This window comes from Betta splendens, chromosome 7 (assembly GCF_900634795.4).
Source record: "Betta splendens chromosome 7, fBetSpl5.4, whole genome shotgun sequence".
Classification (NCBI taxonomy): Eukaryota; Metazoa; Chordata; class Actinopteri; order Anabantiformes; family Osphronemidae; genus Betta; species Betta splendens.
In genome coordinates, this window is record NC_040887.2 from 5,002,537 (window position 1) to 5,024,542 (window position 22,006).

The following is a 22,006-nucleotide window of genomic DNA, read 5'->3' on the forward strand; positions in this document are numbered from 1 at the left end:
CTCTCCCTCCCTGACTCTCATTGGCTGCCTGTTAGAGGTGACATCACCCTTCTTCTCTGCCGCCTCCCCCCCTCCTCCTGCGCTCCCCTCCCTCGCTGTGTGGATCCTGACCAGTAACCCTCCTTACCTCCTCCTCCTCCTCCTCCCTGCTCCCTCCGTCCTCGGCGTGGATTAGTACAGTTCCTGTGCAGCCGGGCGGTGGTAGGCATAACAATGCGGAGCCCGGCATTAGCATAAAGCACACGCCCTGTGGCCTTTCAGCACATCCTCTCCGTCTCCTCCAGCAGCAGCAGCAGCAGCAGCAGCAGCAGCAGCAGCCGGGAGCCAAGGCTACAGAGGTGAAATAGAGGCTGCGTGAGGCTTGTTTTTTGTGAAAGCGTTCCGCTCCACTAGGCTCAACCTTCATAAGCTCATTTAATTGAAGACGTCGAGGCTTCTGCTCATTACAGTGTAATCACAGGCACGGCTGTTATGTAACGCTGCTGAGGGGAAACATGTCGAGAATGACGGTGTGTGATCCGAGTCTGGGACTGAGATGCGCTGATTTGAACCCAGGCTCGTCTGTGTCTGTGTCATCCGGCGTGTGATCCCACACGCGCGTGCACGTACGTGCACATCCTGTTCAACTCTCATTTGTCTGTTGCTTTGTGATCACGGTGCCGTTTTCCCGTTAGTCTGTTCCCAGTTCCTTCTAAACACGTGTGGAATCCAGAAAATCAACCTTCATTAGTTCATATTTGTCGTCCCTGAACTTTCTGCCGCAGAGCATTTTACTTGACAACAGCTGCAAACGCTGCTCATTAACGCCAGTCTCACTTGTGGAGCTTTTGAGGTTTCGGTGCATATCAGATAAGCAGCAGTTTACTGATCTGTGCTGAAATGTCTTCTTATCTGTCACTGGAACATTTTTCAGAGACACTCGTTTCAGTTTTGCAAGATATGAGGGTTTCAGATCAAATGTTCAGATCAAACTACATTTACTCAAGTTGTTAATACCTGACTTGAATATTTCTATTTCAATTTGCTTTTAATTCACTAGAAATCAGGAAAGTGCACAGAACAGTGCACACTAATAATATTTCTATACACACGTACCTTTTACCCGAGTGCTCACACACTGAAGGCCGTCACTCATCGCACTGTACAGTAGAAACCCTGACGATGCTCCTGCAACTGGAGGAGACCAGAGACTACAAACACAGCGGGTGGAGCAGCTCAGGTACATGTAAGTGGGGCAGCACCGGGTCCAGCCAGCGAGGCCCGGTCCCACAGAGCTGCTGGAGGGTTCCTTTGTGCCTCTCCAACCCCACGGTGCCAGCGCCGCCATCTGCCACGGCTGCCGGAGGATCCGCCGGGCTCGCGCACAAAAGCACGGCCGCGATGACGGATGGCGCGGGCTCAGAGAGGCGACAAGCTCCGGTGTTATCCTCAGGAGAGACAGGAAAGACAGACCTGGGGACGGAATCCGCGATAAGTGGGCAGTTCTGAACCAAACACAGAAGTGGTGATAGAATGAGTGGAGCTCATGTGTTATGAAAGCTAGATTTCTGGCCTCCGGTCGGATCTTAAGATGATTAATCGACTGAACACACAGCAGCTTCAGAAGGTAATTGCATGTGGACGTTGGAGGGAAATTAGTGTCCAGCTTGTAGGGAACGTCTCTCCTGTCTCTCTGTTATTGTTTCGGGTTATTATTTCACGTTAAGGCTCGAGCAGGAAGCCGAGGAGGCCTCCCCCTCGCCTCCCCCCTGCCTCCCCCTCACCTCCCCCTCACCAGGTCCTGGCTCATGAACACTCATCTGCGGGAGACGTCTCACTCGCCCTTGAAAGGCTCTCTGCTTATTTTGCTGCCTCCCTCCAGCCGCTGTAAGCGAGATCGCCGGCAGACGGGCGGGACAGATGGAATGATCTACGAGGAGGAAAGGCTCTGAATGGACCACTCAGGGCGGCGATGGGGGGGAATGATGCAGTCAGCGAATGAGACACACACAATTCCATCACTTTAAAAGCGAGGTGCGCGGAGGCAATAAGGTAAATGGCTGCAGTGGGTGTGGAGGTTTTAGAGAGAGAGAGAGGAAACTTCAATAAGTAGGTGTAGTGGACACAATATACGGCAGATGTGTTGAGCCAAAGTAACAGCAGAGGTCCTTCAAGCCTGCAGCAACACACTGCATGGAGCTCAGGCTCTGAGCAGCTCCGTGGAAGCGAGGAAATACAGGAACTGGCCAACGATCACTGGTTCATTACTGTGAACAACATCCGTCCTCCGACGCAGTCACACGTTCTCAGGAAAAAAGCAACTGATGTTGAACTTCTTCCATGCAGCTCGTCCGCTCCTGCATTATTAATCAAGGCAAATACCCTGTGCTTGAAACCGCCCAGTGTAATGAGGACGTGCTCGTGGTTTGCTGTAGATGCAGATGCAGGTGTGAGAATGTTGACGAGGTTCCTGGAGACACTGAGAGGGAGAGGGGATGAAAAATGAGAGCAGCGAGCTGCAGGGAGGGAGGGAGGGAGGGAGGCGTCCATGTGATGAGGAAGAAGCAGCAGAGCCAAACTCAGACTCCGCATCCTTCTGCCTCTTCAGGGCCGCTGACTCCACACTCTGTGTTTGTAAATCCATCGATCCCTCTAAAGTCGTTACGTGGCCATGAGGCCGGCCGCCCGTCTCTGACCCGGCGTTAATCACGCGCTAATTGATGGCAAATTGCTCCAATTGGGTTTCCTGCCGTTGCTCAGTGGCCCGGCTGCCAGACACGACCAGCGCTTCACCCGCAGCAGCACGTCAGCGAACGACGAGGCCCGATGAGGTTGGACCAGCGCCGACGAGACGTTAATACCATAGAGGTCGCGATGGGAAAAGCGTGGGATGTGCCCGTTTAGGCTGAACTCTTAGAAATGGACCTTTCCTGACCTTTGTCTTGCATTTGCATGTTTCTGGTGTGTGACCACACCTCGCATCCTGTCCTCGCGGGCGGAGCAGAGATCGCGGCCCAATCGGGGGGGGGGGGGCGATGACGAACCCGGCGGCTTCGTCGTCACACCCGCCCCGACCCGTCAGAACTCAGGGCCCGTCCAGTCCACACCGATCCGTCAAGGCCTCTCCTTTGTCTGCGTTGCGTAACGCGGAGTTCACATCACTCGCTGCAGGAAGATCGAGACAAAATAAGAGCAGCACATTATGGCAACGCCGTGAGTCTAACGAGCAGATTTCCACTGAATGAAGGCACAAAACAATGACTAAGCATCAGTGAGGAGCTCTCAGCCTGTTAATAGCACCAAGGCTAACATTCAACCAGGACTTTTCTGCAAAGCGCTATGCGACTTTTTAGTATAAATATCAATCTTACTGATTAATAACATTAAGCCAATTAGTTTAATGAACTTATTTTGTTCCTTTGCCCATTCAGGCTCATGCTGAGGCTGCCTTTATAGTCCTAATATCATGATTTACTCCACACACTCTGGTGAAATGTATTGAGGCTGAGAGCTTTCTGGCTCCTACACAAAGTCATTATTAATGAACTCCAGCGCCCTTCACTTCCTGCTTAGCTACACCGTAACTAATGGGGAGGGATGCACTTTGTTAAATGCAAAGTTTTTTATTTTTAGTCAAAACACGCTCCGGATCATTACTCCAGCCTTGTAGACAATCCAGCAGCCATTCATTCCTCATCCCCAAGAACTGAAGCACTGCAGTCTGACCAATTCTGCGATTGGTCACACTGTTAGTCGCATGCAAACCAAAGGCCTGAATCACAGTTTCTCATTTATTGCGACACTCCCTCCTAATTGTGCCCGAAGCATGAAATGGAAAACATCAGAGCGAAAACAAAGCTGCAGTGACGCGGAGAATGCTGCTCACTCATTCTGAACGGTCTAATGGGCGCCACCTAGCGGAGGCGGGGGGCACTGCAGCGGAGACAGCCACGCTACAATCCTCTGAACATCTGAACAGGAAATTGTACGTGAAATCTTTTCAGGGGCAGCAAATATCCTGCGTGGAATAATTGTTCTCCTTTAATTAAAATTCAAGGCCTGCGCACATCAACAGATGCTTATAGATTGTGTAAATCAAGCGTGGCTACAACCTGCATCTGTGCTCCCTGCTTGAAGGAAGGTGGGGCCCGGAATGCACCGCGGAAGCAGGACTGAGTGTGGGGGCTGGAGTCTCTGCACAACAGCGCTGTAATTTCATTTATCACGCCTGAGCGCGCGCCAAATCAGACATGGACGCTCGCTATTCTGCAACCGGTGGAGCTTTTCACCGGGGGGTTAAAGAAAGCGCAGGAAGGCCAGCAGGAGTGTGGGTAGCGGGGTGAGGGGTGTGTGTGTGTGTGGGGGGGGGGGGGTCCATTGTGGTGGCGTGTCCTCGAGTGGGGAAAAAAAACTCAGCATGCAAGAGCAGGTAAAAGGATGGAGACGCAGGGAGGAGGACGTGCAAAGTGCGCACGTGCACGCGCTTCAGCGGCAGAAGAAGCAGAGGCCGAGTTTAATTCAAATAAGTGATATTACAGGCGGTGCTCACCTGTAATAGTCTTTTTTAATAGTCTCCTGCATGTTGATCTAAATCAAGTTCTCGTCTTCGTGCGTCCACAGCCTGAGCCTCAGTGAGACGGTCTTTGTGTGTGTGTGTGTGTCTCAGCACTGTGCACTAACCACAAGCTGCTCCTGTTGCTTTGACACTTCACGTTTCTCTACATCCAGATGTGCTGCGCTGCTCCTCGGTCTCCAGCTGCACCTTTGGTCCCATTACTACCACCAGGTCAATTCCTGGTTACATTTAGTTTAAAATAGAAACAAATGCTTCTTAAGAAAAGATTGATTTAGGAATAATTATGAACAAATACCTCGCCTACACAGCATCCTGGTTTGCACAATGAACAATTATTTTCAAATGACAATAACCTATGCTTTATCTGCTAACACAAACACTTGATGCTCACGTTTGCCGTGTATAAATCACCCGTCATCTGCTGCTGTGACACAACCGGGGGTGCACGCAGCTGTCTGAGCCTCGAGGGCACACTTGCCCCGTGAGCATGGGAAGCTACAGCACTGATGGAACAAGCTCTTCTCCTTCATCCCAACAACTTCAAGCGGTTCATGAAGCGTGTCCCAGGACATCGTTCATCACACACAGCTCAAGTGATTCTGACAAGTAGGACCGCTTGCTTCACTGCTTGGAACAATGGCAGTCAACCAAAATTAAAGCATAGACAACCTGACAACTGAGAATACTGTAGATAACTAGCTAATAATAACCGACCTGAGGCGTGTTTACACATTACAAGGGATGTAAAAAAATTCACTGCATGTTAAAAGAGACAATAGACGCAATTTTATGCATTTATTCATGTAGTTATTCCACTCTGATTCAAAGGCTCAAGGCTGGGTCAGCGATTTAATTGCCAAAAATACTCTAGAATTTATGGTTAATGTTTTTATCTCCAGGTTTTCACTTCATTTTTTTGTACCATCCGTCCTTAAAAATGCCACAAAACTTTGAAAAGTGCATTTTTGTGAATATCTCAAACTTCTCAAGTTGTTCATATACCCCCCATAAAAAGGTTCCCCATCGTCAAGGCTTGTGAGGTCACAAATCTGCAACAAGAAACAACCAACATTTTTCCCCAAAGGTTTTATAACCATCCTGTTCAAACAACATTCTCTTTTCTTTTTACACAGCCAGAAAACAACAAAAAAAAAAGATTAAACATAATAAATTCCCAAACCTTTGTACAGCGAAATCAAACTAAATGAAGAAAACATCTCTTATATTAGTCCATGTTTATGCTCTGAATCCACTCTTGCATTTGCCATTAAACTGGGAAGGGAGACACAACAGTGTCAAAATGAGGCTCTCTGTGTTGTAACGCAATCTCAATCAGTCCGTGTCACTTGCTGGTTTTACCTGTCTTATATGGAATACAAACCAGTAAGTCTAGGCCATTCAACAATAAATCCAGTAATGTCAGTGAGCATGTGTTGTGTGTGCGTTGAGAGCTTATCAGTGTGGATGCATCAGGAGTAGGCAAATCTAAATCACGTGTTTGTATGCATGTCTGTATGTGTTAAGGGTTTCATTATTTAAGCCAGTCCGAATCCCTCGGAGCATTCCTGAATGGCCAACAGCAGCATGTGTCTCAGTTTCTCGTAGCTCTCGTAGGCTGGGAGGTCTAGCTGGTTAAAGCTGGCAGAGAGGAAGGGAGAATGTGAATAGTTGTACTTCAGGTTTCCTATGCTTTATGCTTAAAAGTGCAGCAGGTTTACCAGGTATGAGCAGATGGCAGGCGGTCAGTGGAGCGATCATCACGGTGGATCTGGAACTTCTGGATGCCGTTCATGCCCTCCAGAGCAGCAAAACCCTGAAGAGGAACCTTGGACGTGCCAGTGACAAACTGCAGGAACTTGGCCCGGTCTGCCTGGTCAAAGGACCGCAAGGCCCTCCAGAACCACTGGATCTACAGAGAGAAGTGAAAAATACGGTATTACTAAAGTTCAGAACTTACTTTTAATAAGTATTTCCAGAATGGACTCATCAGTACCTGGATGGAGCTGGACTGGTATTTGTGGTATTCAGTGTTGGCCTTCAGGTCATCAATGTCAATAGTGGGCAGGCCAGAAATGAGCAGCTCCAGCTCCTGCTCAGTGAAGATGGAGATCAGCCTCTTGGGGATGATCTCATAGAAACCCTCCAGGAAGGCTGCCAGCTGTTTGCGGATTGCACCTAAAGTACAATTTTTCCTTTAGGTCATACACTTTATTTTTTATGCAATCAACATTACACTTTCAATTACTGTCGCAATAATTCAAGACTTTACTGAATAATGTATTTGACTAGCTGCTGGAAGCCGTTTATGAACATTGGCCATCATGCAGAGAAATCACCTTCAGCTGTTGATGCATATTGATGGGTAGATTGATTATCAACATTTTTAAGTACCGTCACCTACTGCTCCATTTGTGCATCACAGAATAATATTTCCTTTCAATTTAAACAGGACATCTGTTATTAAAACATAAATGAACACATCTACATTGAAGGTTTATCTCAGTGAAATGCTCTCACCTGTCATCTTCATCTGGCATACCAGGTGCACATACTCTTTTTTGTTTTCTTCTGTAACCAGGATATTGGCTCCGTTTGGCTTAAGATCTCTCACCTCACACACCCCAAACTCCTGGACCTACATTCACAGAGCGTATGAATCAGTAATTGGAAGAACCCACATGCCATAAGAACATGTGGAACTCAAAACGTTTACTTGATGCTTTTTAGAGAAACAACCAAGACAGACCTCTGTGCTGAATGTCAGCTCATAGCCCAATGTGGACACATCATTCTCCAACAAGTACACCAGTCCCTGGAAGAAGGGGTAATCCTCGCTCTCCATATCTGTGTACCTGATATTTGAATTGAACATGTTGAAAAACATTCAAAGCTATAATGCTTGGTTTTTAAGAAATGTATGTCAAGGTCATGGTGTGCTTTGCCATGTCTCCACCAGAGGGCCTTCTAGTGACCTCTAACATTATACTTATTGTAAAATCAGCACACATCAAATAACAACTACACTGTAGTGGATTCTAATTCTTTGCCGAAACAAATTCAGGTGTGCGGATAAATTTTCTTCCAAAGTAATCTGAACTAACTGCATGTGGTTGTCAGTGGCTTAAATACCTGACACTCTTGCCAAGGATGTGCTTGTAGAAGCTGCGGGTGAAGTAGCACTCCAATAGCCGGTTATCATACACTGCCTTAGCCACCACACGACCCACAAACTTGAAGTAGCTGAGGTGGTTGGGGTTGCAGTGAGAGGAGGGATTAATGGTGTAAGTGACACGGTCGCCTGGGGAGGTACGGAACAGGGCATACATGGGGTTGAACATCTCACGGGAGATGATCATGTACCATTCCCTCAGCAGGCCACCAGCATCCTGGCCCTCCTCCCCTTCAAACACAATGTATCTGTAATGGAAAGAGAGCAGTGTGTGACTCAGGCTGAGTGCATCTATATTGGAGACATGAATTTCGACAGATTTATAACAGAGCCTCACAGCCTATTTTTCATGTCCTCTGGGCTCTTGCGATGCAGCTCCCTGTAAGAGTCCTCAAACACATGATCTCTCCTGACATGCACAGCCATGTCCTCTTTCCTCAGGCCTTCATCTAAACGCTCCAGCTCCTGGCGGAAGTACCTGCAAAGAAAGCCACTCGTTAAAAAAGGCACCAGTACAATCAGAAACAGTATAACAGGTCTGTAACAATCTCCCTTACTTCCTCTTAACGTCAAAGTCCAGGATGCGTATGTAGTCAACCAGCACTGCAAAAGGCCCATCAGCCAAGTGAGTGGTGGACTGACGCAAGATCTGGTTAAGCACCGTCCGGTGAGTTTCTACAGGAAAGACAATTTACTCTTGTTAGACAATTTATGTCATAAGTGTATGACTAGTGCGATAACTCTACTTAGTAACTTCCTTTAGGCTCACCAGCAAAACGAAGGAACTTCTGGGTGTCTGGTGGTAGGTTGGAAGAGATGTGCATGGAGGATGGTTCCCTGGAAAAGAACGGATCTAGGGATGACGGTGTGGCAGGTGTAAGAGGTGCCGGGGACAACGGTGGAGGCTCGTCTTTGATGTGAGAGAGCTGGCTCTCCCGGGTGTCCCGCACAGGAGGCTTGCTCTCTCGCTCAGTGGCGTGAACTAGGAAGAAAGCCTCCACGGCAGGCTGGAGAACTGGGAAAAGAAGGAAAATGTCAGAGGAAACCTAAGTGAAATCCTAAAAGAAACATGTCAGAAGAATTCTGCTTACCCAGCACAGCATGCTGGTCATGCGACTCCTCCAGTTCTTTCAGGCACTCTCCGAGCATGTCCCACAGCTCATCCAACAGTAACTGCTCACTGAGCAGAGGGAGGTCTGGAAGTCTCTCCTCACTTTCTAACTGACCATTTCCTTCTTCATCTGAAAAAGACAAAACCCACTAGTGTATGAATGCATCATATCAATAGATACTTTTAGGATGTTGGGAATGCCCAAGTGCAGATTCACAAGGACATATTACAATTACATATGAAAGTGTTGAATGTTTAAAAGGAAAACAACAAGCATTATTTAGTTACTAGCCATTTGCATAGAGCTCATACCTAAAGTCGCCGTGTCTTGCTCTAGAGGAGAAGGCTGGTCAACATCCATTGGAGAGTCGTCTCTCTGGGCTGCCTGGGCTTCTGACATCGACTGCACTTCAGACTACAGACAACAAACAAGGAAACAGCAGAGAGATGGAGGGTGAACAACTGGAAGAAAAAAAAAAATGCTAGGATTACAAGCACTGTTTTTCTTAATAATCCTTCTGACAGACATTGCCATGCAAACAGGACTCCCATAATCCACTAAGAAAGCAAAGGGACTGAGAAGGAAGGGGAGGAGGGCAAAAAGCACAAAGCCATGTCAGCCAGCAAAAAAATGAAAACAGATGAAAACATTCACAGCAGGCAGCACGATTAAAAACAGAAGAACGCACAGACACTCGTTAAGAATGCAGTCAATGTTCATCACGGCAACAGAGTAGATGTCTATGTGCATAAAACCTGGATGACTCCACACTGCATTATATGTTTGTAGATAAATTATTGATTATATTTTAAAAATAGGAGAGATGCACATTAAATGTAATGGACTAGTTTATGGATTTCCAAGATGCACTGAGAAAACTTATATAGATATAAAATCTAACAGCAACTATTAGCTGCAGTCATTACATTTATAGTAATTTTGAAATAGCTATAGTGAGGATCAAAAGGTTATTGATCATTTCGCTTTTCCTACTATAAAGTATCTACAGTGTGTGAGTATGCCCGCTGTCAGTGCAGCCCATGCTAACCGTGGCGGCAGCAGCAGCCGTGCCAGCAGGGGGGGCAGCACCAGTTGGAGCATGGGAAGCCACCAATGAGGACCCAGCAGTGGTTGGGGCGGCAGCAGAGGCAGAGGTGGTGGGTGGGGGGGCCTGTTGGAGCCGGCGAGCACGCTGACCCTCTCTCACCATCTGGATTATGGCATCAGCTTCAGCCTCTAGCTGACGCACTGCAGCCTGGATGCTGCTGGCTGAGCCCAAACTGGTGGATCCTGGCCATTCAGAGGAGTAGGAGTTAGCTTGCATTACTTCAAACAGCCTTTAGATTATTACATATAGCGTGAACTGTGCCTATAGAACACATTCTTACCTAATCGCCCTGTCTGTTTGGCTTTCTTGTTGGCACGTCGCGTGTCCTCGCGGAGCTGAATAATCACCTGCAGCACTCGCAGGAAAAACTTCTGTGTTGATGTCTTGGAGGTGAGTGAACTCATACAGGGTAGCTGCAGTTCACGACCTCCCAGAGAGCGCTTCTGTGCAGCCACTATCACCACACTCTCCGACCCATCGAACCTGTGAACCGACCAACCAACACAAAAGTTACAGGAAGAAGCAGCAAAATAAATACTTGAAACTCAACACAAAACAAGCATTCTATAATGTTAGTCTGGCTAATAAAACTAGGGTTTGGAGGAGCCTTTGGTGAACAGGCCACATGCTAACCTGCTTGTCATTTTGCCCTTGAGTCTGGATGAAATGGAGGAATCTTCAGGAGGGGCATCAGGGGAATGCGAATCCGCATGCGCCCGTCTCTGCTGCTCCAGGTTGTATTCTCGAAGTTCGGCTAGTAACGTGCCTAAAAGAAAGAAAAAGTCCACATGTAAAAAGAGACAACAGGTAAATGGGCCACCCCTGTTTTGGGTAAACAGTACTGACCAATCTGTTTGCACAGTGTGTATCCGAGGTGCCTAGCTCCACTGAGCAACAGTCTCAGCACAGTGTCTCTGGTCACTCCGTCCCCTCTGGACAGCTGCAGCAGAATGTTAGCTGCATCCTCAAGACCCTCTTCTGAGCAGGAGTGAGAAGTCAACACCTTGAGGAAAAACAAACAAGAAGGTAGGCTTAGGAAAATATTACACTGTTCTGTTCTAAACACCCACTTATTTATTTATATTTTAATACTACAATGCAAAAGACATAACATTTGGTTTTTGCATGCTTTTCTCTATACCTCGACAGACAGCTGAAGCTGTTTTTCTGTGAGTCCAGTGGAGGCCATCTTGTTGTCACACTCTGTACTGACAGAACTGCCTCTCTGTTTGCCTGTTTTGGAAAAAGAAAAAGATGTACATCATTATGTTCTACTAAAATCTGCTACATTAATAAATTGATAGTGAACTGATGATATTTGATTCTGGAACAAATTAAGGCTACCTGTAGAGATTGTTCCAGTGGACATAGGTATAGAGATGGTTGTAGAGGATGTCTGCGAGACTGCTAGACTTGTCCCTGAGGATGTACCCTGGGCTGTAGACACCACAGAGGCTCCTGGGCCTGCCACAATGGGCTGTGTAGACACCACAGACACTGTGCCCGGTGTTGTGACTGGAACTGTGGCTCCTGAACTGGTTGCTATGCTGGGATTGGCCTGTGGGGTGGGGTGTCCTGCAGGCACCTCTGTAGCCTTGTTGTCAGGCAGGGCAATGGATATGAGGGAGAGCAAGCGTAGCAGCTTTTCAGTGAGCAGGGAGCTCCTTCTGATAACGGGGTGAGATAGCATGTTCATGAGCTGACCTAGAGGAGAGGTTTCCAGGCTAAACTGGGCTCCCTCAGCCTCTGCACTGCCCCCCAGAGGCACTGTCTTCATAGAGGCTTTGCCCTTGCGGCTAACATTCATATTGTCCAGCTTGACCAGGAGGTCCCAAAAATCAGTGGAGATACCTAGAGACTGGGGAGTAATAATACAGGAAGCCAAGGAATTTGGGGTGTTTGAGACGTTGGAACTGGGGTTGCTTTGTGACTGCGATCCTGCTCTAGAGCCCCCACCCCCTCCTCCAGAGGAGCCAGAACAAAGACGAGAGTCCAGTTCAGAAGATGATGCTGACAGATCCTTACAGCGCTGCTGCGTGAAGTGGCTGGGAAAAACCTTTAGGGGCAAATAAAAATATTAAACAGTTATAAACCTTTATACAACAATAATACATTATGTGAACATAACTTTTATACATAGAAAATTCATACATGAAGATATGCCAGGTGAACACAAGCAGACCATTACCTTTGCTAGCTGGATAAGAGTGTCCAGAACATGTCGACAAACCACTGGTGCAGCTTGTGGGTGAATGTGAACAGTGGAACCTCCACCTCCCGCACACGTGACACCTGCAGGAGCACCTGCCACTCCTCCCAGTGTTCCAGATCCTGAAGAACTGCCAGCTGAGTGCCGGTCAGCATGCTTTCTACCCGATGCTCGTTGAATTTGGAAAATGTTTGTCCGGCAGCCCAGGGCTGCGTCCATAGAAACAGATAGCCAGGAAAGCTGGCTGGAGCTTCGAGACTCCACCCTGTTAAGTAGCTCTATAGAGGAAGATGAAGATGAGGAAGTGGAAAGGGAGGACGTGGCTGCACCTTTTCCTCCACAACCCCCCTGGATGCTCCTCTTGCCACGGGAGTCTTCTAGGCGTGACGTCTCCACACACACCTCACTTTCACTGCTACGCTGGAGGATGGATAACAAGCTCCTAATGACCCACCCACGCGTTTGAGAGTGGTAGCAGAGGTTCCTGAGCACACGGTGCAATCGGCTGGTGTTGAGCTTCGGTTCATCAACAAAAAGCAAAACAAGCAGACAGGACAAGGCCTCGTGATCCAGTAGCAATCTACCTCGCAGACGCAACAGAGAGTCCACACTGGAACTGGATGGTCTTTAGAAAAGAAAACATTTATTCAGTTTGTTTAAAAGTGCACAAATAGTAACAGTAAAATGTTAAATTTACTATTGACACCTTCCCCTTTGCCCCAAAATCTTACATTTCTGTGTAGTCCCAATTCCCCTCAGTTAGGTCATATGTCAACTCACCTGTGATTTGTTCCTCCGCCCATCTGAAATGTGCCCCCTCTCTGCACAGCTAGTCGTGTGTACTGGACACCACGGTTGCTTCCTAGCCGACTGGTAAAGGCTGGTGACCGCAGAATGGCTGAAAGGGCAGACGACGAGCTATGACCAAACAGCCTCTCGTGCATCAGTTGCCTCTGACGTGCTTCCTGCTCTCTGCGCAGTGCAGCTGCTTCAGCAGCAATGTCTGGGGGCATGACCGCTAACACGCTGTCCTCCATGTCTTCCAGGACACTACGCCGGAGCTCAGAGGGCAGCGTCTGAATAAAGGTAACTGGATCCAGAGGGGTGTCTCCTTGTGGAGGCTGCTGGGCGAGCTCCCTACGCTGCTGCTCTGCACGTTGCTGGGCAAGAACCTAAGATGACAAATTACCAGTGAGTGAAGTAAAGAATCCTGCAGGGTCATATTTTATTTTAGCTTTGGTAAAAACAACACATTGGTATTTCTCTAATCCCCTTTCAGTCTCACCTCTTCCTGGATGGCAGGTGGCAAAGCCGCCAGGAACTCTGGGCTGACCTCTGTAACCCCTGGTCCTCCCAGCACAGGTACAGTAGAGGAAGGCATGTTTGTGGTGGCAGGAGGGCGGGAGGGTGGCCTGATGCCAAGCTGATTCTGTAGCACCTCACGCCGGATGTCTTCAGGAAGCGCTGCCAGAAAAGAGGGATCTACACCCTCTGGTAAACTAATGCCTGTCAGAACAAATCATTACAACAACCAAGATGAATATATAATAAAAACATAATATTCAGAAAATATAGAATAGAAGATAAATTTTACCAGCAAGTGGATCCTCTTCCTCATTGCTGGTGGAGGGGAGGGGCTCCTCCTGGATGGCCTGAGACTGGCTGTCAGCACTGTCACTCCTAGGCATCGTTTCCCCAGGAGATGAGACTGAAGTAGAGCTATAAACCAAAGAATGCATATAAACATGTAAGCATTATAGAGACCAGAGACGTTGGCATAATGACAGATTTAGTTTAAGTAGCTTATTTGAATGACCACAACAACGAACAGTAAAATCCAAAAACAAAAATACTACACTTCACAAAGTACATAATCAGCTCACCCAGTCTCTGCATCTGTCTGCCTGTCAGTCAGCCCACTCTCCCCACTACCAGACAACTCCTGAGAGAGCTGGGTGGTCTGTGCAGGATTGGCAGCAGCTTCGTCCTGAGTGGCAGAGGCAGGGCTGCTGGTATCCATTGGTGACCCTTCTAGTTGTGACCCACCTACAATCGCAGGCTCTGAGGTCTCCACAATATCTGGACTTAAGGAGGCTAATAGAAACAAAAAAGTGAAAGAGTTATGACATGCTATCCTTCAGTGTACAGTAGGATAATTGATTCTTTGGCTAATTAGCTTTTCCATGTTCAGAAAGTGTGATAAGATACTTTAAAACATCACATTACAGATGTATGTCCTTACTCTTGGCCATTCTGTAAAGAAAGATAAACTTATTCTACCTTCCCTGCCTTCCTCCAAGGCTTCTCCTCCACCACCACTAACTCCTCCTCCGGCTCTCTCACCAATTGTGGGTGCCAGGGACATTTCCATCTGAGACGCCTCCACTTCACTGTTTGGCCTGTCAGCTGTTGACAAATGTGGAAGACCTGCTCCTGCCAGAGCAACCAATGAGCTGGCATGAGACTCAGCCAGTAGCAGATCAGCAATTGGCTGGTGAACTTGCTGACTGATTGCAGTCTCAAGAGAGACTAAAGCCTGTTCGTGAGGAGCAGGTGTGGTTGGGGTGACCTCTCCAGATGGAGGAGCAGTGAGGAAGCCCTCCGAGACCCTGGGTGGGTCCAGACATGAGACTGTACCACCCTGGGCCTGTTCACCCTCTGTAACATCCAGAGAAAAAACTTGTGTAAAACGAAGCATATTTTCCAAACATTATTTGTTAAAAAACAAATCCCACCGCAAAGCTTTTTAAGCCGTTTATCTTTTACAAATTAGATTACAAGGTTAAAAAAAAAATAGCAAATAATATTCATTCTAAATATACGGCATAACTGTTACAATTCTCAAGCAAGCAAACAAACAAAATAATAAAAATTAATTAATGGCTTTCTAAATGGATGCTAAAGTCCTTTGATGAGGAAGGCAGTAAGTTGTATAGTTATCTCCTGAACAGGGGCGCAAAACTCTGATCCCCAACAACAACACAACTTACTACCTCACCACAGCACAGACAGCTGCAAACAAATGCAATAAAAGGCAAAATCCATCTAACACAGTGACACTGCACAATTAGATGATTGAGACAATTGTTTCATTGTAGTCTGATTTATTTGCAAGAGTAGGTCCTCTTAACAGCTGTTCAAATCGTCGAGAGGGAATGGCAGTGCCATAAGAAAGACAGTAGACTGTATAGTTATCTCCAAGATCTGGTGTGATCCTAAAACTATACAAACTACTACCTCATCCCAGAGCACGCTTCACTGCCAACTTGCATCTTGGAGCCCAACACTAAGACCCCCAAAAAGGATTTTAAATATCAAAAAAAAAAAAAAAAAAAGATCTGCACAAATGCCATTACCTGCAGTGTTTTCAGCACCATTAACTGTCCCCAAACCAGAACTCTATGGACACAAATGGCTTGTGTTAGCGAAAAACAAAGCAAAGTGCTAAAGAAGATTTTAGTTTGTTGGAAAAATCCTCTTCATATGACTCAAGACAGTTTGCCAACCTGCAAGCTTTGTTCTCTTGCCTGTTCTGCTCCAGAGGCCCTCCTCTCATTCTGCTTTGACTCTTCCTCCTCAGCCAGCTGCCTTCTCCTCTTCTCCCTACGCTCTTCTAGTTCTTCATCTCGCAGACTCTCCAGATGCTGCAGGATAGGAACTTTAACCACTGAAAGAGACAAATAGGAGAATTCATCTTTTGTTATGGCAGTGAGTTAACCATCTAGCAACTGACCAAACTATTGCTATTATATAAAAAATAAAAGCATCTGTGCCAAATACAACTGGAAACTGTTAATCAACCTACCTGCTACACAGTCATGCATGCTCTCAGCATCCAGAACTTTACACTCATCTGTCCATCGAGTTAATGCCGTAGGAATACTAGAGAGTGTGCCTGGACAAAGAAATCTGGTTTGAAATTCTGGCCAATACTAAATGAAAACAGCATTGTATTAGGAACACCTGTGGCAATGTTCACCTGCTTGTCCCCCTGTACTGCTCTGCTCGTGAAAGAAGTCATCCAACAACTCGTCATCAGAACGAGCAATAATGTGCACGTCCTCGTTTCCAACCAAAAGGCGGGCCCGACCACGGGATTGCAGAGGCAGGGAGCTAGACAGTTGTAAAATGTCTGCAGCAGCACTGGGGCCCAGCAATCTAGAGTACGAACAGACAATATGAATTATATTCTAAGAAAGTAAGACAAGATATAAAACAGCTTTAAAAAAAATAAAATAAAAAAACTCACCTTTGTAGGATGAGTGGAGGGTTGGGCTGACGGTTGCCAGGGTAGTGGACATGGATTGTGTGTCCACTGTTGGCAGTGAGTTGCCGCAGTGTTCGTTGACTGCGGCCCATGCCTTGGGCTAGGCGACTGCTAGTGCCTGCAACACCTAGGGTGAGGGAACTGTGATCAGCGTGTCGCACCATAAGGGGGTGGGAGCTGGGGATGTTGCCTGGGGAGGGAGGGATGTCAGCTGAAGGAAAGAAAAAGAACAGGCAAACATTAGGAGGGGCAGCTCAGGCACCATATAATAAAAGTCCTATAATTACGCATTTTGGCATGTCAAAAGCAGACAAAGCACTGAATAAGGACCGAACAATAGCGGTAGGTAATAATCATAACAGCATCACAAATCAAAAAGACGCCAAGAGGTCAACCAATGGACCAATGACCTCACTTACCATTGTTAGAGAACATGTTGTCAAACTCTATGATGAGGTCATCGTCCCTGTCAAACCTTTCAAATCGGATATGTGGTGCAGCATTGATGTCAGGAAAGTCTTCATCCAACTCCATCTCTGAACCTTCATCGTCATCATCCTCATCTCCTTCTTCATCATCCTAAAAGAAATTAAGCAGTTGTTAGCCTTGAGGACAAATAAAAATTATTTTTAAAAATTCATAATTAAATTCATACCTGATCCTCCTCCTCCTCCTCTTCTTCCTCCTCCTCTTCATCTTGACTATCTTCATCATCATTGCTGCCACTTGAATCTTCTTCCTGTGTGTGCTCCTCATCCTCTGGTTCCAGGATGTTCATAGAGTCTGATGGAGGGGAGAACTGGTCACTAACAAGGCCTCAAAAATAAACAAGCCATCAGCAACAACAGTCACAACAACTATTCCCACTGTCTTACCTTCCCGGTTTGCTTGAAGAGTGGATGCCTGGCTAATATTGGACGGTGCCTCATCCATTAATACATCTTCCTGTGATTCATCCTCACCACTGCGGCCTACTGAATGAGAACAGTGATATGTCAACTCTGGATTATGTGCCCCTTCAATACAGTAATAACTCAAACAATAGAATGAAATACAATAAAGTCTAAATTAATGTGTGATCTGTGTGCAGATATTCCTCATTGGCTTCTTTATTCCTTCTATCCATCTCTGACTTATGTTTAGTGGTGTTGGGTGTGCTTGTACGCCATTTAAACCTCCAAATATAATAAATTCAAGCCTACCTATAATTGTACTGTTGACTGTACCAGCATCTCGCTCCAGTAGCTCATCAATGAGATCCACCAACTCGTTTTCAACCTACAAACACAGGAAATCATGTACCAGTTACACACACACGCTTCATTATGCAGTGGTTAGTTACAGTGGAAAATATGACATTTGGCTTTAGCTATAAAATGATGATTATAAAAACAAAACTATGTTGTATATTAGAAACTTACCTGCATAGCCTGTGTGCTGAGAACCTCTGGTTGACCAGCAATGACTACAGTGTCTCCCTCTGTCTCCCCATCCATTAAATCGCTGTCTGTGCCCTGCACCCTGTGGTTTCCCTCCACTGGCTCAGCCTCACCAGATTCACCTGGAAAAGATGCCAAATATGAGCAACAGGTCTATTCGGCATGACATTATACCTAGAAGTACCTTATCAATGGTAATACCTTGGTCCTGAGTGTTGCTGTTACTGTCCCGGGTAGTGCCCACATTGTCATGTTCAGCTTTGTTTTTGCTGGAGCCTCCTTTTCCTCCAAACAGACTGCTCGGCTGGTTAACAATGCGGGACAGAGTCTCCAGAGGCTTAAGGGCAGCATTCACCGTGTTGGCCATGTTGGGACTAAAAAAATAAAAATAAACAAAAAAATAAAACAGTTAGAATGCAGAATCATTTCATACCCATTTAAATGTAGTAGTAATACTACATTGACTACTACACTGAAAACCCACTTTATCTATCTTAAATACAGACAAAACTGTTGCTGAGTTCAATTCTTTGCCTCCTTTTAACCACTAATCGTAAGTGTTGTACAGCTGCTACTGTGTATCAGTCAAATTAAACAAACATACCTGGACAAATCCAAGCTATGAGGCACACGAGCCAAGTCATTGACCAGTCCTTTCTTAAGAAACAGCCTTATAATATTGTTCATGCCATTATGTTGTGTCTTGGCTGCTGCTGTACTATAGAAACTGGATGTGGAAGGACATGATTCCATAATGGTACTGATGATGCACATCACTGCCTGAAGCCTTTGAAGAAAAATGGCAAAGGAATATTAGTATAGGTTTGCACACATCCATGTGATATTACAATATCAAATTCCTGTTTGCTGTAGATAACCTATGCCTTTTACCTTGCATGTTTTTCAGCACCTTCTGCCATTGCCAGTGCTCGACTGAGAGCAGCTTTCACCTCATTGACCAGGGCTACCTGAGCATCAGTGCCTGTTCCAGCAGCTGCTAGGCTGGCTAAAAAAAGACGCGCCAAAGCTGGGGTGTCTTTGTCCTCTGAATTCTGGTTGTGGGGTAGGAGGTGGTCAAGTACAAAGGCAAGAACACTGCAGTCCTGTTGGGACACAGTTACAATAAAAATGTTAGACACATTAATATAGCAGTGTGAAATGTGACGTGATTATATTTAACTACTTACTTCCTTAATGAGCTCAGATTGTCCAGCAGTATAGCAGTAGGAGGCAATTAATGTGGCAATGCCTACGTAGGAGCGCACCAGTTCAGCCAGCAGTCTCAAAATGGTGGAGGTAGGCATTAAAGGCTTGCTTGCCTTTACCTTAGCTGCTTTACCCTCATCAGAGTTGGTACCCTTCTCACCCTCTTGTTCTTTCTTCTCCTCTCGCATTTCTTCAGGTGTAGAAGCTGACAAGTTTAGCACAGCAGAATGAATTGCTGTCCCTATGAGATATACAGATCATTATGAACTTTCAAATTCACTTCCATCTCTCAGTGATCTTGAGTATTCAATCAACATAAAAATGCAAGTTAAAACCCAAGCAGCTATAGTGAGATAGTCGGCTACGATAAACATCTCTGCAAGACTCATTTCCAGGCATTGCTGTTGATTTATTCATAGATTATACAGTATACACATGTTAAATTGCTGGGTTATTCACACGAGAGAAATGAGGGAAAAAAAAGGTACCTTCTCCTTGCGGTGTGCCAGACTGAGAGGATTCAGCCACAGCTCCATCAGCAGAGAAAACCTGAGACTGTGAAAAAAGACACAGCCTTTTTTATTCTGGGGAAACAGTTTTTAATTCAATGAAATTTTTGACTTTCTGTCAATTAGACTTACATTGATATGGAATGCAGACTGAGAGTCAAAGTCACTGCCTTGCCGGGTGAGTCGGTACTGCTGATAAACATCATCACCAACATCTTGCAATATCTGGCACAGATCTTGACCACCAGGCACTGCTGCTGCTGTACGGTCATCTGGCCGCTCAGCTGTTCCACGCAAACATGTGTTAATCTATCATACTGAAGTTTTTCCAGTAAATTATGTTGAACTGTTATGATGATGACATAAATAAGTACCCATGCAAACAAATACTTATTAAAATCTCTTACGTTCTTCGGGAGCATGGTAGGCAGCCAAAGCATTTAGCATGTCATAGATGACCTCCTTGATGGTATCGGGGATAGAAGGTAAGGGTGACAGTTTTAAAGGAGTAGTCTTCACCAGCTGAACTGCATTCGGCCCCTTGATTCGAAGGTTCTCAAACTCATCATCAGAGGCTTGAAAAAAAAAAAAATTTAATGGGGTGAAAAATGTTGGTTAGGTCTTTAAAACCAATTTACAGAACCAGAAACTGCCTGACTCACAGCTGATCCAGGTAGTCGGCAAAGATTAAAGTGCATGACTAAACTAAAAAAAATAAATAAATAAAAAATAAGACAAAATCCCCACACTCTTACCAGTACCTGCTCCACGGGGGGCAGGGAGAGCAATACGGACACAGTTGCTAGCAGTTTCTGTAAAGCATTCAGGGTCACGGCATGCAGCAGGGCCCAGGACTCGAAGGATGTAATTTATTTCTCTGGAACCAAGGCTGCCTGACACCACGCCTGAGGTGGTACTGCCTGCTCCACTGGTTACAGCTGACCTCACCACCTGTGGTAATGTATTGAGGATCTTGTTATCAAGAGATCTGTTAACAGCATATTGTCCATTGACAATAGCAAAAACACTAAAATAACTTTTTTTTTTTTTAAACATAGATTAAGAAAAAGACCAACCTTTTCCATAGTGTGCCGAAGAGTGGCCGGATCTTCTATAATGTGTCTGAACAGAAGGGTAACAAGTGGGGTGAAGCCATTGAAGCCTGAGCTCTGTGTTAGTCCCAGAATCATCCTCGTGCTCTTCAGCTCAGCAAACATCATAGCATATTGGTGATTGCGTGTTAGGCGCAAACAGAGACGCAGTGTGGCGTGGAGGGTGTCTGGGTCCACAGGAACACTTATCATACTGACACAAGCCCGAATAAGAACAGTGGTCATGTCCTCAGTCAAGCCCTGCACAACAATATCCGTGCCCTGAGAGTAATCAGATTCCAGGGTAGATGAAGGTGCAGAGATACTCTCCTTCAGCTGGCTGGAATCATCCTTTGGAGCGCTCATCTCCACTGCTCCCCCTGAATCCACATTACGCTGGGTTTCCTCTACTTTGGCCTTTTCTGGCTCTTCTCTCTCTGAATCAGTGATGCTACCAGTCTTGGTAGGCTTGGGCATGCGAGGCACTCTCTGGACAGTCAACATCACTGGCCTCCTGTTACCAGTCTCTTCGTTGACCTACAAGATAAAGTGGTTGGAATCAAGTAAACAACCCAGGAATAAAACTGCAGGAATTACCAAACAGTCCCACTAGTGTTTTTAAATATTCCTGTGCAACATACCTGAACCATGGTGTTAAATTGCACAGTGTATCTACGGCGGCCAGCTGTAAAGCGGACACTGCTCTCTCCTGCCCTCCACGCTGAGTCAATGGTACTGTTGTTTGAAGCACTGTAACTGCACCAACGACCTGAGCGGTCATCAAACCATCGCCAGTTATTCCCATTGGGTTGCAGATACTGTCAGACAGAAATACAGTTCATTTATTGTACACTAGAGGAGTGAGGGGAAAAAAAGGTCCTAGTGTTAGGTGTTTTATTATAACACTGAGCTTCATTAAATGCTTATAATACAAGCTGTCCTTTAACTTAAATTATTTCCTTTTCTAATCTTTGTGACTTTGTATTAAAGTTCAAGTATACCTTGTTCATTTGTTCTCTGCGCTTCGAAGAAACTGCCATCTTCTCATAGAAGTCAATAATCAACAGCACTGGTGTGATCCATCTACAGAAGAAAGTAGCAGTTTTTAAAAATAAATATAAGACTAAACCTAAGTGGATGAGGAGAGAAATTAAAGGCTGTGCAAACTTACTTTGGTGTCTGGATGTCTTTCTGTTCTTTGGCAGCCTGTAGACAGGGCTGCACAACCTCAAGCAGTTTAATCAGCAAATCAAGTATCCCACTACTCTCCACCACTTTGGCACCCAATAGCTTCAGTTCCTTTAAAAACAGAAAAGAATATTTTTTAAGAATATGACAACA

General features: G+C 45.9%; 1 protein-coding gene across 10 annotated transcripts in view; it reads right to left on the reverse strand.

The window, feature by feature from the left end:
- Positions 1-5,337: 5,337 nt before the first annotated feature.
- The window catches only part of huwe1 (HECT, UBA and WWE domain containing E3 ubiquitin protein ligase 1), a 31,254-nt gene continuing 14,585 nt past the window's right edge, over positions 5,338-22,006 (reverse strand). For 5 of the 10 annotated variants that reach the window (XM_029156887.3, XM_029156886.3, XM_029156882.3 and 2 more), the window contains 45 exons: positions 21,837-21,964; positions 21,667-21,748; positions 21,307-21,483; positions 20,651-21,202; positions 20,330-20,525; positions 19,982-20,149; positions 19,707-19,858; positions 19,554-19,620; positions 19,047-19,306; positions 18,751-18,962; positions 18,464-18,646; positions 18,061-18,233; positions 17,842-17,981; positions 17,623-17,698; positions 17,296-17,394; positions 17,076-17,203; positions 16,840-16,999; positions 16,403-16,631; positions 16,133-16,311; positions 15,959-16,048; positions 15,660-15,820; positions 15,510-15,552; positions 14,434-14,811; positions 14,037-14,247; positions 13,748-13,872; positions 13,439-13,659; positions 12,934-13,325; positions 12,133-12,778; positions 11,289-12,000; positions 11,086-11,177; positions 10,791-10,947; positions 10,578-10,710; positions 10,225-10,427; positions 9,885-10,126; positions 9,148-9,250; positions 8,816-8,965; positions 8,494-8,739; positions 8,282-8,399; positions 8,062-8,202; positions 7,685-7,972; positions 7,302-7,407; positions 7,073-7,190; positions 6,549-6,730; positions 6,274-6,464; positions 5,338-6,193 (listed from right to left, as the gene is read on the reverse strand). In XM_029156887.3, the coding sequence (XP_029012720.1) occupies positions 6,091-6,193; positions 6,274-6,464; positions 6,549-6,730; positions 7,073-7,190; positions 7,302-7,407; positions 7,685-7,972; positions 8,062-8,202; positions 8,282-8,399; positions 8,494-8,739; positions 8,816-8,965; positions 9,148-9,250; positions 9,885-10,126; positions 10,225-10,427; positions 10,578-10,710; positions 10,791-10,947; positions 11,086-11,177; positions 11,289-12,000; positions 12,133-12,778; positions 12,934-13,325; positions 13,439-13,659; positions 13,748-13,872; positions 14,037-14,247; positions 14,434-14,811; positions 15,510-15,552; positions 15,660-15,820; positions 15,959-16,048; positions 16,133-16,311; positions 16,403-16,631; positions 16,840-16,999; positions 17,076-17,203; positions 17,296-17,394; positions 17,623-17,698; positions 17,842-17,981; positions 18,061-18,233; positions 18,464-18,646; positions 18,751-18,962; positions 19,047-19,306; positions 19,554-19,620; positions 19,707-19,858; positions 19,982-20,149; positions 20,330-20,525; positions 20,651-21,202; positions 21,307-21,483; positions 21,667-21,748; positions 21,837-21,964 (8,913 nt within the window). In that variant the 3' untranslated portion in view covers positions 5,338-6,090. The remainder of the gene's footprint in view (positions 6,194-6,273; positions 6,465-6,548; positions 6,731-7,072; positions 7,191-7,301; positions 7,408-7,684; positions 7,973-8,061; positions 8,203-8,281; positions 8,400-8,493; positions 8,740-8,815; positions 8,966-9,147; positions 9,251-9,884; positions 10,127-10,224; positions 10,428-10,577; positions 10,711-10,790; positions 10,948-11,085; positions 11,178-11,288; positions 12,001-12,132; positions 12,779-12,933; positions 13,326-13,438; positions 13,660-13,747; positions 13,873-14,036; positions 14,248-14,433; positions 14,812-15,509; positions 15,553-15,659; positions 15,821-15,958; positions 16,049-16,132; positions 16,312-16,402; positions 16,632-16,839; positions 17,000-17,075; positions 17,204-17,295; positions 17,395-17,622; positions 17,699-17,841; positions 17,982-18,060; positions 18,234-18,463; positions 18,647-18,750; positions 18,963-19,046; positions 19,307-19,553; positions 19,621-19,706; positions 19,859-19,981; positions 20,150-20,329; positions 20,526-20,650; positions 21,203-21,306; positions 21,484-21,666; positions 21,749-21,836; positions 21,965-22,006) is intronic. The other 5 variants (XM_029156892.3, XM_029156889.3, XM_029156888.3 and 2 more) reach the window with 4 other exon arrangements.